We start from the raw sequence: 12,500 nt of genomic DNA, 5'->3' as shown, positions 1-12,500 counted from the left end.
TAGCAAATTCCTTTGCATAGTCAATAAACCATAGGTAAACAATCTTTCTGGTATTCTCTGCTTTCAGCCAAGATCCAGCTGATGTGAGCAATGAAGTCTGTTGTTTCATGTCCTCCTCTGAATCCAGTTTGAATTTCTGGCATTTTCCTTTCAACGTAGTATTTCATCCATTTTTGAATTATTTGCAGTAAAATTTTACTTGCATGTGATATTAATGATATTGTTTTATTAGTTCCACATGCCATAGGATCACCTTTTTTTTTTTTTTTTTGGAATGAGCACAATATGAATCTCTTCCAGTGGGTTGACTAAGTAACGATCTTCCACATTTCTTGTTGTAGATGAGTGAATGCGTCTCTCACTGTATTTGTTGAAGTATTTCATTTGGTATTCTGTCAATTCCTGGAGCCATGTTTTCACATTCAGTGTAGCTTGAACTTCTTCCTTCAATACCATTTGTTCTTGATCATAGAGTGTTTTTTTTTTTTTTAATGTGTTTGTATAATGAACTATAACTAAAAGAATCAAGCAGTTTTAATACCTAACTCTTAGGACTCAAAAATCTGATAGTAGCCTTGAGGTCATTTTACCCTGAAATTTTAGGAAACTTCCCCCAATGGATGAATTCTAGTTCGCCATTATTAATTGAAGAGTGTTCATTTGCTTAATAAATATTATTGGTTATGGTAATGATAATAAATAATATTTTTGTTATTTTAGGTATTATCAAATCTATTTCAACTCACAAAAACTCCATGGGTAAGTAATGAATAAGAGAGACACTATACAATATCCATGTTATATAAGTGTCCATTACATGTCATGAAGACTTTTCTGAAAAACAGCTTATCAAGTAAACCAAAAGTCTTAGAGAATCATTTCGTTAACAAAAAAACGAACATTTTATTTATGGGACAAACTCATTTTTCTTACTTAAGATTGTTTTTCAAGAGGAAAAACAGTGCAGAAGACCTACCCGGCAGCCACATGAATCCTGGAGTTCTGGGTGAGAAAAGGGATCAGTATGCCAGCATGAAGAATTCTTCCTAACAAAACAAAGGAGAACACTGGAATGATCTTGCACATTATAAAGCTATTGTAGTTCCATAAAAAAGAATTCAATCACACTAGGATACAATTCATAAGATAATCATCTCTGACTGCCATAAAGGCAACACTAACATTTGTTTTCACAGCTTGAGCTATTAATCTGACAATGTTTTATGACAATGATGATATTTCCATTATATTAAATGATGTTCATTTGGTATCACGTATAGTCTGAGGCTCCCTGGGACTTTTACTAGTAGGCCATGGGGTTTATTATGAATCCTGAAGTTCCAAGTCTCAAAGCTTTCAGCCCCAAGAAGCAATTAATAAACACAGTGAGCTGCTAATTCCTATTCATGACATGACATTATAATTTAATCTCCATTTTCAAAAAGTACAATAAATTTTTGTCTTAAATGAAGGTTGAGCAACAAACTGTTTGAAAACAATTCCTAGTAACATTTCCAAATCCATTTTTATTCCAAAGTTCTGTATATGTGCATGTGTGTGTGTGTGTACACACACATATACATATATTTTTTTTCTGCTTGGGGCCATACTTTGAACTTCTTTTCCAAATCAAAAGTTGTTTTGGTAATGATAATTATAACCAATTACTGAAAAATTGGGGAGGGGAGAAAATAGACATTTCCTGAATTATAAGCATTAAGTTAGATGTTTTTACCCAAATCCTTGAATAGCCCCATTTTGTAGAAGGATAAATGGAGGTCCTGAGAAGGGATAAATGGAGGTCCTGAGAAGGGAAATAGTTTGCCTAGGATCCCACTGTGGGAAGATGAGTCAGCTGATGTATAAGCCTTTTATCTTCACTATGACATGTTGTTGTTTGGTGCTATCAAGTTGATCAAAACTCATAGTGACTTTGTGTGACAAAGCAGGACTTCCCAGGATTTTCTTGACTGTAATCTTTATAGAAGCAGATAGCCAGGTCTTTTTCCCACAGAGCTGCTGGGTGGATTAGAACTTCCAATCTTTTGGTTAGCAGCTGAGCAAGATAGTCAAATACAGCACTGAGATGAAAAAAGTACAGTTCAAAGAAAATAAATTTGCCATTCCTATTAACCAGTCTAGCAGATTACAATTCCCAAGTAAATTTTTGGAATATAAAAAAATAATTCAAAGGCTTCCCCAGCACTATTCTCTTGGTTAATTAGCTTATGGAAACTCCAATTTTGGACTTAGAAGTTAACATGGAAATAAAACCTAAGGGAGTTACATATTTTAAGCAGATGACTGTACCTGGTAATTACTTTTAAATTAATGACTCTGTTTATACTTCTTAAATTAAGCAGGCTCTTTCTTCTTCAGATACATGCCACAGATGATTTTAGCAAGGGTTTATAACTTAACAGATAACCTTAAAATTATATTTCCTCTTCTAAATTCTTGATTATTCTCATCCTAGCTCCCTTTTATAAGTAAAATGTTTGAGCATCAGAATTGCATAGTTATCAGTGATAGTATTTAAAAGATCTTTGCACTTTTGAAGATCTCCTCACCTTCAGCAATATTTTTGTGTTCCTACAAAGTATTTACTCTGCATGAGTATTCATAAAAGAGGTAGAAAGAAAAGATGACATGTTAGTAATTTAGTTTCTACTTAAAATGACCCTTCAGATTTTAGGAACTTAAACACACATCAATTTGATTTAGTCTATCATTCCCCTAAACATATTCTGTGGGACACTACGGTTCCAGTATAAATATGTTTTAAAAGTGGTCACTTGATTCTTTGGGCTTGGAAAGACTGGATGAAAGAGGTTTCTTTAATATGAGTTTGTGTGGGGTTTTTAATAACCTAACATACATTTTAGACCTGAGGAAGAGACAGGTACTATAAAGAACTATTGTCTTGGAAGCAGTGTTCCAAAACACACACACACACACACACACACACAAAACCTCACTGATGTCAAGTTGGATCCGACTCAAGGCAATATCACTATGGAAGTAGATCGCCCAGACCTTCCTAAAAAGAACAAAACCTCTCCACTGGGAGTACATTGGTGTAAACAGGGGCAGAGAAAGTTTAAGTCACACAGCCAGTAAAAAGATAGAGCTGAGATTTAGAGTCATACCATGTGGTTCTAGAATCTTTCTTCTGAAACCTCTTTAACATGACACCAGATATAGGGACTCTCTATACTTTTGATCCATGGCCTCAACGCTCATCTTCATGGAGCCATACTATCCTCCCATGTCACAAGAACCTACAAGGACTGTGAGATTCCCAGTGTTTCCCAAGCAATAGAAACGTGTGACAATTGAGAATATTCATAACATTTGTGTGATCTAATTATAATGATTCTCTTAAAATTATGAAAAGAAAACTTACATATTTCTCCACTGGCCTTTTTAATTTACATAGAAACATATGGTTTGCAAACTAGTACTTTTGCTCTGTATTAAAATGTAAACAAGAATGCACAGGAGGACAACCAACTTGACCTCATAGACAAATACAGAACACTCCATCAAATAAAAACACATTATACACTCATATCCAATGTACATGGATCATTCCACACAATAGACCATATGTTAGGACACAAAACAAGCCTCAGTAAATTAGGAAGAAAAAAAAAAAAAACCTGAAATACAACAAACCATCATCTCAGATCACAGCACTATAAAATTAGGAACCAATAAGAAGAAGACTGGGGGAAAAATTGAATAAGACACACCTCAAGAACTACTGAGTAACAGAATAAATAAAGTGTGAAATTAAAAAAAACAAAACAAAACAAACAAACAGAAAAAAACTTAGAAACTATGAGAATGAAAACACAACATACCAAAACTTTGAGACATAGTGAAAGCAGAACTCAAAGGTCAATTTACAGCAATAAATTCACACATAAAAGAAAAAGAAAGAATCAAAATAAAAAACTTAATGCAACAACTACAAAAATTGGAAAAAGAGCAACAAAAGAAACCTACAGTCTCCAGAAAAAAAGGAAATAATAAAGATCACAGCAGAAATAAATGAAGCAGAATACAGAAAAACAATAGAAAAAAACAAGACTGGAAGGTTGTTCTTTAAAATGATTAACAAAATTGACAAAACACAGGCAAATTTAATTAAGGAAAAGAAAGAGAGTATACAAATAACATGAATAAGAAATGAAATGGGTGATATCACAACAGACCCAACTGAAATAAAAAGGAAAATAACAGAATGCTATGAAGAACGATATCCAAACAAACTTGAAAAGCCAGAAGAAATGTACAAATTTCTAAAAACACAACCTACATAAACTAACACAGACTGAACTTGAACAGATCCATAACAAAGGAGAAATTGGCCAGGTTATTAAAAAAAAGAAAAAGAAAGAAAGAAAAGAAAAGAAAAAACTCTCTACCAAATAAACTCTAGGCCCATATGGCTTCACTGGAGAAATCTATCAAATGTCCAGAGAGGACCAGATGTCTATCTAATTCACACTCTTCCAGAATATAGAAAAGGATGGCATACTACACAATTCATTATATGAAACAAGCATAATCCTGGTACAGAAACCAGGTAAAGACACAACTAAAAAGGAAAGCTACAGATGATTATCCCTCATTATAGACATAACAGTCTTCAACAAAATCCTAGCCAACAGAATTCAACACTATACAAATCTAAATAAATAAATAAATAATACCACATGACAAAGTGGAAATCATGCCAGGTATGCAAGAATGGTTCAAAATCAGAGAAACAATCACTTTAATCCATCACATAAATAAAGCAAAGGAGAAGAACCACATGATCATGTTAATTGATGCAGAAAAACTATTTGATAAAATCCACCATTCATTCCTGATAAAAAGTCACTTATCTCACTTATATGCAACATTGTATTTAAGTCCTAGCCAGGTTAATAAAGCAAAAGAGGGAAATAAAAGACATCAAGATTCTCAAAGAAGTAAAACTGTATCTACTTATAGATGACATGATCCTATATATAGAAAACCCAAGAAACTCAGCAAGAAAACTACAGCAATTAATTGAAAGATTCAGCAAAGTGGCAGAATACAAAATCAGTGTACAAAAATTAGTTGGGTTCCTCTACAGCAACAAAGAATAAGTAAATAAGGAAAACAATATCATTTACAACAGCTACCAAAAATATAAAATATTTAGGAATAATTCTTAACTGAGACACAAATGCCAGCAGGATTACCCTTGGTGGACAGGTTTCAGCATATTTCCAGACTAAGACAGACTTGCAAGAAGGAAGAAGTCCTCAAATTCTCAAAGAATTGGCCAGTGAAAACCTCATGAAGAGCAGTGAAATGCTGTCTGATATATTACTGAAAAACTTTATGAATAGCCCTGTAACATTGTCCAATATAGTGCCAGAATATGAGCCCCTCAGGTCAGGGGGGCACTCAGGAAACAATTGGAGAAGAGATACCTCCTCAGAGTAGAGCCGACCTTAATGGATAGGTCGTATAGTGGATAGATTATAACTTTCAGGACTGCCATTGGCTGATGTGGCATGACTCAAAATGAGAAGAAATTGCTGCAAACATACTTTAATAATTGGAACATAGAAATGTACAAAGTATGAAGCAAGCATAATCCTGGTACTAAAAACAGGTAAAGACACCACTAAAAAGGAAAACAACAGATGAATATCCCTCTTTGAAGTTGTCAAAAACAAAATGGAATGCATAAAGATCTATATGCTAAGCATCAGTGAGCTGAAATGGACTGCTTTTAGATCAGAAATCCATACAATCTATTGTGCCAGGTATGACAAATTGAAGAGGAATGGCGTGGGATTCATCCTCACAAAGAATGTTTCAAGATCTATCCTAAAGTGCAACATTGTCAGTGATAGGATGATATCCATATGACTAAAAGGAAAATCAGTTAAAAATACTATTATTCAAATTTACACACCAACCACCAAAGCCAAAGATGAAGAACTTGAAGATTCTTACCAACTTCTGAAGTCTGAAATTGATCAAACATGCAATCAAGATGTATTGATTATCACTGCCAATTGGAATTCAAATGTTGGAAACAAAGAAGAATCACCAGGAGTTGGAAAATCTGGCCTTGGTGATAGAAATAATGCTGGAGAATGCATGAGAGGATTTTGCAAGACCAATGACTTATTCATTGCAAATACCTTTTTCAACAACACAAGTGATAGCTATACACATGGACTTTGCCAGATGGAGTACAGAGAAATCAGATTGACGACATCTGTGGTAAGACACAATGGAGAACCTCAATATCTTCAGCCAAAACAAGGCCAGGAGGTGATTGTGAACAGACCATCAATTTCCCATATGCAAGTTCAAGTTCAAGTTGAAGACAATTAAAGCAAGTCCACAAGAGCCAAAATATGACCTTGAATGTATCCCCCCTGAATTTAGAGACCATCTAAAGATTAGATTTGGTGCATTGAACACCAATGACTGAAAACCAGAAGAATTGAGTGATGACATCAAGATTATCATCCATGAAGAAAGCAAAAGATGAATGTCAGAAGAGACGTCAAACTTGCCTTAGAATGGAGAGTGGCTAAAGCAAATGGAGGAAATGACAAGATAAAAGAGTTGAACAGAAGATTTCAAAGAGTAGCTCAGGAAGACAAAGTCAATTATTACAATAAAATGTGCAAAGACCTGGAGTTAGAAAACCAAAAGAGAAGAAAATGCTCAGCATTTCTCGAGCTGAAAGAACTGAAGAAAAAATTTAAGCCTCAAGTTGCAATATTGAAAGATTCTATTGGAGATATGTTGAATGATGTAGGAAACACCAAAAGAAGATGGAAGATATATGGAGTCACTGTACCAGAAAGAGTTGGTTGATGTTCATTCATTTCAAGAAGTGGCATATGATCAAGAATTAATGATATTGAAGGAAGAAGTTGAAGCTGCACTGAAGGAATTGGTGAAAAACAAGGCTCCAGAAATTGACCAAATATCCATTGAGATGTTTCAACAAATGGATGTACCACTGGAGGTGCTCAATCAGCTATGCCAAGAGATTTAGAGGACAGCTACCTGGCCAACTGACTGGAAGAGATCCATATTTGTACCCATTCCAAAGAAAAGTGATCCCATGAATTGTGGCAATTATCCAACAATATCATTAACATCACATACAAGTAAAATCGTACTGAAGATAATTCAAAAATGGTTGCAGCAGTATATTGACACAGAACTTCCAGAAATGCAAGGTTGATTCAGAAGAGAACATGGAATGAGGGATATCATTGATGATGTCAGATGGATCTTGGCTGAAAGCAAAGAATACCAGAAAATGTTTATTTGTGTTTCATTGGCTATGCCAAAACATTTGACTGTGTAGATTATAACAAATTATGAGATAACATTGAGAAGAATGGGAATTCCAGAACATTTAATTGTGCTCATGAGGAATCTGTACATAGACCAGGCAGCTGCCATTCGAACAGAACAAGGCGATATGGCATGGGTTAAAATCAGGAAGGGAGTGTGTAAAGGTTCTATCCTTTCACCATAGTTGTTCAGTCTTTGCTCAGCAAATAATCTGAGAAGCTGGACTATATGAAAAAGAACATGACATCAGGATAGGAGAAAGACTCATTAACAACCTGCAATACTCAGACAATACAACTTTGCTTGCTGAAAGTGAATATTCTGGTTACCTCATCCCACTCTCACAGGAATATACCACAAATGGGATGTTTGAACAAAGAGGAATTTATTCTCTTACAATTCAGAGGCGTTAAGTCCGAATTCAAAGTGCTAGGCTCTAGGAGTTGGGTGATAGCCCCTTGACCTTGGGCCTCAGGTCTGACTTTTGTGCCAAGCCCACTGAAGCTAGAGGCATCTATTCACTCAGGCAGCTACTGGCTGCTGAGGCTAACAAGCCCAAGGTTGACAAATAAAGTGGCACAGCCCTATTGTAACCAAACCACATGGCAGGCCATTAATTCAAGTCCATTGAAAGTCCCAAGGTCAACAGAGCATGGCAGGCTGCTGAACAACAAGACAGCTACATGCTGGGTTCAAGGGTGCCATAATCTAGAGACCATTCCTAAAGCTGTTTCTTATGTATGGGAAGCAGACCATCTGCCTAAGGCAGATACTCAGCTGCTTGTGGTAGGTCCCACCATGGAGTTGATTGCCAGTCTCATCATGGAGTATAACTACCAACAGCTGTCCAATCACTCAACCAGGCCCAGCCAAGGTGACACACAAACTTAACCATCACAATTCCACCCTTTCTCAACTTGGCACCTGTATAGATCTTCAGTGTGTGGTATCTGTATAGCTCTCCACTGGGTGACTACAGTCCCCTAGTTCCTCAGTGGTGACCTCACTCCCTTGGCATGGTGGGCCCCATTCCTCTCCCTCTTGGGCAGTAGCTTGATTCCATCCCACTGGCTCACATGAATGAGCAGCCTCACACTCCAGAACCAAGTTGGTGAAGGTCTGGCTCTTTGACACCTAGGGGACTATGGTGGTTCCACCCCCAAAGGCCATGATCCTATCCTTGAGGCTAAGGCAGCTCTACTTCCCGTTTCCTTGGTCTCTCCTCTTCTGCCATCTAATGCCGAAGGCAACCCACTCCACTGGAAGTCTTCCTGCCCCAAAAACACTCAGCTTTCTTGCTCCTTGGGCCAGCCAACCTGCTATTCTATTTCATGCCAGTCTTTTCTACCAATTAAAGCCAAAATGCAACCTACTCTGCCAGGAAGTTGCTTACCCAACACATCCAGCTTTCTTCTCCATGGGCTGGTAAGGCTGTCACTGTCTCATGCCATCTCTGGGCTCTGTTCTTGCTGTTTTTTCATGTCATATGCTGGGGTCTAAGTTCAAGGACACACTCCACTCTTTTTTCTACATTTTAGGTATCTGTCAGAGCATCACCCCACTCTCTCAGTACCATATTCTGTTCTGGTTACCTAGTGCCACTCTGACAGGAATATACCACACATGGGATGTTTGAACAAACAGGAGTATATTCTCTTATAGTTCAGAGGCTTTAAGTCTGAGTTAAAGTGCCAGGTTCTAGGGAATGGTTGAGGTCCTTGAGCTTCAGCTCTGCCTCTTGCATCCAGCCTACTGAAGCTAGAGGCATCTCTTCTCTCAGGCAGCTACTGGCTGCTGAGGCTAACAAGCCCAAGACCGACAAATAAAATGGCATAGTCCTGATGTTACCAAACCACATGGCAGGCCATTAATTCAAGACCATTGAAAGTCTGAAGGTCTGCAGAGCACAGCAGGCTACTGAATAATGACACGGCTACACGCAGGGTTCAAGTGTGCCATAAGCTAGAGACCATTCCTAAAGCTGTTTCTTATATACGGGAAAGCAGACCACATCCCAAAGCAGCTGCTCAGCTGCTTGTGGTAGGTCCCACCATGGAGTTGATTGCCAGTCTCATTATGGGGAATAACTACCACCAGCTGCCCAACCACTAAACCAGGCCCAGCCAATTTGACACACAAACTTAACCACCACAATGAGGATGACTTGAAGCACTTACTGATGAAGATTAAAGACTACAGTCTGCAGTATGGATTACACTTCAATATAAAGAAAACAAAAATCCTCACAACTGGACCAATAAGCAGCATCACAATAAAATGTGAAAAGATTGAAGTTGTCAAAGACTTCATATTACTTGGTTTTATAATCAACACTAAAGGAAGCAGCAGTCAAGACATCAGATGACGTATTGCATTGGGCAAATCTGCTGCAAAAGACTTCTTTCCAGTGCTAAAGAGCGAAGATTTCACCTTGAAAACTAAGGTGCTCCTAATCCAAGCCATGGTATTTTCAATCACCTCATATGCATGTGAGAGCAGGATAATGAAGAAGGAAGACCGAAGAAGAGTTGATGCTTTTGAATTGTGGTGTTGGGGAAGAATACTGAAGAGTACCGTGGACTGCTAAAAGAGCTAACAAATCTGTCCTGGAGGAAGTGCAGCCGGAATGCTCCTTGGAAGTGAGAATAGCCAGACTTCATTTGACCTACTTTGGTCATGTTGCTAGAAGGAACCATTCCCTGGAGAAGGACATCATGCTTGATAAAGTGGAGGGTCAACAAAAAAGAGGAATCCTTTCAACAAGAAGGATTCACACAGTGGCTACAATAATGGGCTCAGGTATAGCAAGGATAGTGAGGCTGGCACAGGACCAAGTAGTGTTCTTTTCTGTCATGCTTAGGGTTGCTAGGAGTCAGAGGCAACTTGCCAGTACCTAACAACAACAACAACAACAAGGGACACAAAGATTTATACAAAGAAACTACAAAACATTACTAGAATAAACTATAAGTGACCTCCATAAATGGATAAACATGCAAAGCTCATAGATGTTGTTTTTTTAGGTGTCATCAAGTTGGCTCTGAATCACAGTGACCCCATGTACAAGAGAATGAAACCTTTGCAGGTTGTGCACCATGATCACAATACTTGCTATACCTTATCCCCATCACTGCAGCCACTGTTTCAACCCATTTACTTGAGAGTCTTCCCCTTCTTCACTGATCTTCTACTTTACCAAGAAAGATATCCTTCTCTAGGTAATGGTCCCTCTGACAACATGACTCATGTAAAAAAAAAAAAAAAAAAAAACACTGCCATGTAGTCAGATCCAACTCATAGCAACCTCTCCTTGGATTTCCAAGGCTGTATCACTACAGAAGTAGATTGCTCAACCTTCCTTCCAAGGAGTGGCTGGTGGGTTTGAACCTCCAGCCTTCTGGTTAGCAGTCAAATGCCTTAGGCACTATGCCACCAGAGCTCCTGACAATATGACTAAAGTAGGTCAAATGAAGTCTGCCCATTCTCGCTTCCAAGCAGCATTCTGGCTGCACTTCTTCCAAGACAGCTTTGTTAGTTCTTCTGGCAGCCCATGGTACTTGCAGTATTCTTTGCCAGTGCTACAACTTAAAAAAAGGAACCCTTGTTCCATCTTCCTTCATTGTCCAGCTTTCACATGCATATGAAGCTACTGAAAATACTATGGCTTGGGTTAGGTACACCTTAGTCCTCACAGAGACATCTTTGTTCTTCAGCACTTTAAAAAGGTCTTTTGCAGTAGATTTGTCCAGTCCAATACAGCATCTGATTTCTTGACTGCTGCTTCCACCGGTGCTGATTGTTGATCTAAGTAATATGAAATCCTTGACAACTTCAATCTTTTCTCCATTTATCATGATACTACTTATTAGTTCAGTTGTGAAGATTTTGGTTTTCTTTATGTAGAATCCATATTGCAGAGTGTAGTGTTTAATCTTCATCAGTAAGTGCTTCAAATCACCTTCACTTTCAGCAAGCAAGGTTTGTAGTCTGCATATTGTAGGTTGTCCATGAGCTTTCCTCCAATCCTGAGGCTTCCTTCTTCTTCATATAGTCCAACTTCTCAGATTATTTGTTCAGCATACATATTGAATAATTATGAAAAGATACAAGCCTGATGCACACCCTTCTTGATTTTATATGATGCTATATGTTCTGGTTTACCTAGTGCTGCTCTGACAAGAATATACCACAAATGGGATGGCCTTAACAAACAGGAGTTTATTCTCTTAGAGTTTGGGAGGCTAGAAGTCCAAATTCAAAGTGCCAGGCTCTAGGGGCTGTATGATAGCCCCTTGACCTTACTCTTAGCTCTTACTCTTGCTCCCTGCCCACTGAAGCTAGAGACATCTCTTCAATCAGGCAGCTACTGGCTGCTGAGGCTAACAAGCCCAAGGTCGACAAATAAAAAGGCACAGTACTGGTGTTACCAAACCACAAGGCAGGCCATTAATTCAAGTCCATCGTAAGCCCTAAGGTCAGCAGAGCATAGTAAACTGCTGAACAGTGATACGGCTGCATGCAGGGTTCAAGTATGCCATAGGCTAGAGATCATTCCCAAAGCTGTTTCTTATATATAGGAAGCAGACCACATACCCAAAGGCAGATATTCAGCTGGTCCCAGTAGATTCCACCATGGAGTTGATTACCAATCTCATCATGGATAATGCTATATCCAGCTGCCCAACCATTCAACAAGGCCCAGCCAAGTTGACACACAAACATAACCACCACACAATATCTCCTTGTTCTCTTTGAGCAACAGCCTCTGGTCTATAGACAGGTTCCTCATGAGCACAACTTAAGTGTTCTAGAATTCCACTTCTTCTCAATGTTATCCATAATTTGTTAGGATCAACACAGTTGAATACTTTTACATAGTCAATAAAACAAGCATTCATCTTTCTGGTATTTTTTGTTTTCAGCAAAGATCTGTCTGACATCAGCAATGATAGCCCTAGTTTCATGTCCAATTCTGAATCCAGATTGTACTTCCAGAAGTTCCCTGTCAATATACAGCTGCAACCATTTTTTAAAATTATCTTCAGCAAAATTTTACTTTTATGAAATATTAATTGTGTTGGATTGGGTTCTCTAGAGAAACACAAAAACCAGCAAAGTAT

The 12,500-nt window shown here is 38.0% G+C and overlaps 1 protein-coding gene across 1 annotated transcript in view; it reads right to left on the bottom strand.

Moving 5' to 3' along the window:
- ABCA13 (ATP binding cassette subfamily A member 13) overlaps positions 1 to 12,500 on the bottom strand; it is an 888,443-nt gene that overhangs the window by 352,726 nt on the left and 523,217 nt on the right. Inside the window, 1 exon segment of the mRNA XM_007944147.1 lies at positions 977 to 1,046. Coding sequence (XP_007942338.1) covers positions 977 to 1,046 — 70 coding nt within the window.

This window comes from Orycteropus afer, unplaced genomic scaffold (assembly GCF_000298275.1).
Source record: "Orycteropus afer afer isolate SDZICR_OR568_19922 unplaced genomic scaffold, OryAfe1.0 scaffold00121, whole genome shotgun sequence".
Taxonomy (NCBI): Eukaryota; Metazoa; Chordata; class Mammalia; order Tubulidentata; family Orycteropodidae; genus Orycteropus; species Orycteropus afer.
Note: the sequence above shows the minus strand (reverse complement) of the source record. Positions and strands in the feature narration are given on the sequence as shown.